At 43.0% G+C, this 2,868-nt stretch overlaps 1 protein-coding gene across 1 annotated transcript; it reads right to left on the reverse strand.

Moving 5' to 3' along the window:
• Positions 1–1,311: 1,311 nt before the first annotated feature.
• Positions 1,312–2,593, reverse strand: LOC146238135 (zinc finger protein 862-like). Its single transcript, XM_084685902.1, has 5 exons — positions 2,551–2,593; positions 2,321–2,453; positions 2,085–2,238; positions 1,858–1,993; positions 1,312–1,749 (listed from the first exon to the last, which is right to left on the reverse strand). The coding sequence occupies exons 1-5, from the start codon at positions 2,569–2,571 to the stop codon at positions 1,510–1,512; spliced, it is 684 nt and encodes a 227-aa protein (XP_084542028.1). The 5' UTR covers positions 2,572–2,593; the 3' UTR covers positions 1,312–1,509.
• Positions 2,594–2,868: the final 275 nt, after the last annotated feature.

A 2,868-nucleotide genomic window follows, 5' to 3' on the forward strand; every position in this document is an offset into this window, starting at 1 on the left:
CTTGAATTTACATTTACTCATTTAGCAGACACTTATCCACAGTGACTTCAAATAGAGAGCTTTACAAAGTGTATAGGTCACTGATAATAACAACAAGATAGCCCCAAAGCATTGTGGGTAGCCAAAACAAAAAGCACACATTGTGAACAACCAAAAAATAAGTGCCAAAGGGAAGATCCATAAGAGCATGTAGTTAAGCAAGTTACAATTAAACAACATGAATCTCTAAGTGCAAGTGTACCTGTAGAAAAGCAAGAAATAGTGTGGCATAAAAATAAGATTAACTCAAATAGAGTATTTCGCAGCAAATACAACTGTTTAAATCAGCTACCACTAACCAACAAGAGCAACAAGTCTCTAAGCAAGAGTCATTGTGATCCTTGAGGAAACAAGCATTGGGTTCAGCAAACCATTCCTAAGTACCGTTGTACTCCCGGAACAAGTGCGTCTTGAGCCTTCTCTTGAAGGTAGAGAGACAGTCTGTGTCTCTGATGGAGATGGGGAGTTGATTCCACCACTGGGGGGCCAGGCAGGAGAAGACCTTGAGTTGGGACCGGGCGGTCTTAAGCGGTGGGACCACCAGGCGGTTGTCTGAAGAAGACCGTAGGTGGCGGGTGGGGGTTTAAGGCTGCAGGAGAGACTTGATGTAGTCGGGTGCAGTCCCGTTATAGTTCCTTTGATCGCTCCAACGTTACTTGGATAACTGGCCATTCTAGAGCTAACACATGCCAACGAGCGCTGACCCTTGCGGGGATGCGTGGACGGTGTGCCGGCCCTTCGGGGTCTCCGCCGGCCTCGGTCGCTTTGGTGACTCTAAATAACCTGGAGGCGATTCGCGCGCCCTCCGTGGCGGTGACGTCAAATTCGAATGTCTGCCCTATCAACTTTAGATGGTACTTTCTGTGCCTACCATGGTGATCACGGGTAACGGGGAGTCAGGGTTCAATTCCGGAGAGGGAGCCTGAGAAACGGCTACCATATCCAAGGGAGAGGTTTGGTCCTGGATGGTCCTTACTGGCTTGTATGGGCGCCATGGCCGTGTATATGTCTTCCAGTGGGGGTGAAGTTTCACTCTGGTGAGCCCCTGCCATTTCTAGTGGTGGAAATGCTGGGTAATTTCTTGTTTCTGCCCAGGGCTCCAGACTAACATTTTGCCTTGGTTGCACTGGTGCGCCTAACTTTTTTATTTAGGTGCACCAGCACCAAATGTAGGTGCACCCAAATAGGGTAATTTTTTATCACGCTCCATATATACATATGTATATATAAATATATTATGTAAATGATTCAAAACAATAATAAGGTGTTGGTAAATAATATTTTTTATTTAAAGCACAATTATACTGTATATAAAATCTTAAATAAAAATAAATACATGTTTAAAGTGCTTCATTGTTGGCAAACTAAAACATTTTACGCAAAATAAAACATTTCAAAAGTGCTTCCCTGAACTAAGACCTAACATTTAATGTCTTATAACAGGTCCCTCCATGCTGTGTCGCATGCCCCTCAGAAAGCCAACACTTGTAATTTGGCCTTGGCCAAACCAGCTTGAAACACTCTCGCTAGCATCAAAATCCTCCAAACTGGGGGCCCCTCTACACTGATTCTTATCAGATCTTCCACTGTGTCTGTGTGAAGGGATGCTCTGGTGTCTGATTTGATTCTCTTCTGTGAAGAGAATCCTCTCTCACAAACAGCAGATGACATAGGGAGGACCAGCAGAATGTGGACATGTTGCAGTATGTTCTGAAAAACATACAAAACACGTTAAAACTTGGGATGTACAAGCTGTCAACGTTGTCTTAGATATCAAAGTTGACATTAATATCTCATAAAAAAATAAAATAGTAAAACCTTGTACTCTGAACAGTATGGCTCTCTGGTTAACAGCTCCCAAAGGCTGAGGTAGGTCTTGTCCTTGAACATCCTGGCGATTAACAGCTTCAGGCCCACAAACTCTTCTTTTGCCAGCTCAGTGTTGACGCCATTTCTGGAATTTACATGGATGAAACAGCCAATCAGTGTTTAAATGAACAGGATTGCTACCAGCACACAAACTGTGCATTTGTCCATCATGCTACCTTGTGAGCACAGGGGAGAAGTGATCCAAGAGGAATGCAAGGTCATCAGCACCCTGGTCCACTAACTCCTCTTGGTCTTCAGGCCAGCTGTCATAGTTGAAGATGTTGAAGCATTTGACAGCTTTGGTTGTGGCAGATTTGGCATTATCCTCTCCTATCGGAAGGATAAAGACATCTTAATAAATGAGTAATATAATTTCTGATCTATTGATGTGTTTATAAGACAGTACACTTGCCTAGGAGGCTACAGAATCTTGATTTCAAATGTTTGACAGTGGATTGGATTGTTGCCTCCACTGCTCTTTGAAGTTTAGTGTCAGCTGTACCATCTCCTGCCAGCTTAGACACTTCCCTTTTGACTGTAATTGTCTGTGTGACATGAAGAATAAACACACATTGTGAGTTCGATATTATAAATATTTTGTTCTGAGTATTTCCTATATCTGAAACAAAACCATAAACGTACCTGGAATGTGAAGCTTGACATTTCACCCTGCTGCCTCTTCTGCAACCTAAGGTCAGCCAGAAACTGGGACAGTCTGCCGTCAGGCTTAGGTCTTACAGCCATCACCTCTGTGGTCACCAGCACAAATACAGCTGAAGCTAATAACAAATATAAGTAAAGATTATATCCCATTCATCTACCTTACCTGAGGTAGGATGGTCTCATTTATCTGAAGTAGGAGACTAAACTTGGTTATTCCAGCAAAAACATCAGCAAAAAAGTGACAAAAAGCCACAAAAGTGCCATCTTCTATTGATTTCTTGACCTGTACAACCACAG

The sequence above is a fragment of the Hypomesus nipponensis genome, chromosome 21 (assembly GCF_054491055.1).
Source record: "Hypomesus nipponensis isolate SF chromosome 21, ASM5449105v1, whole genome shotgun sequence".
NCBI classification, from domain to species: Eukaryota; Metazoa; Chordata; class Actinopteri; order Osmeriformes; family Osmeridae; genus Hypomesus; species Hypomesus nipponensis.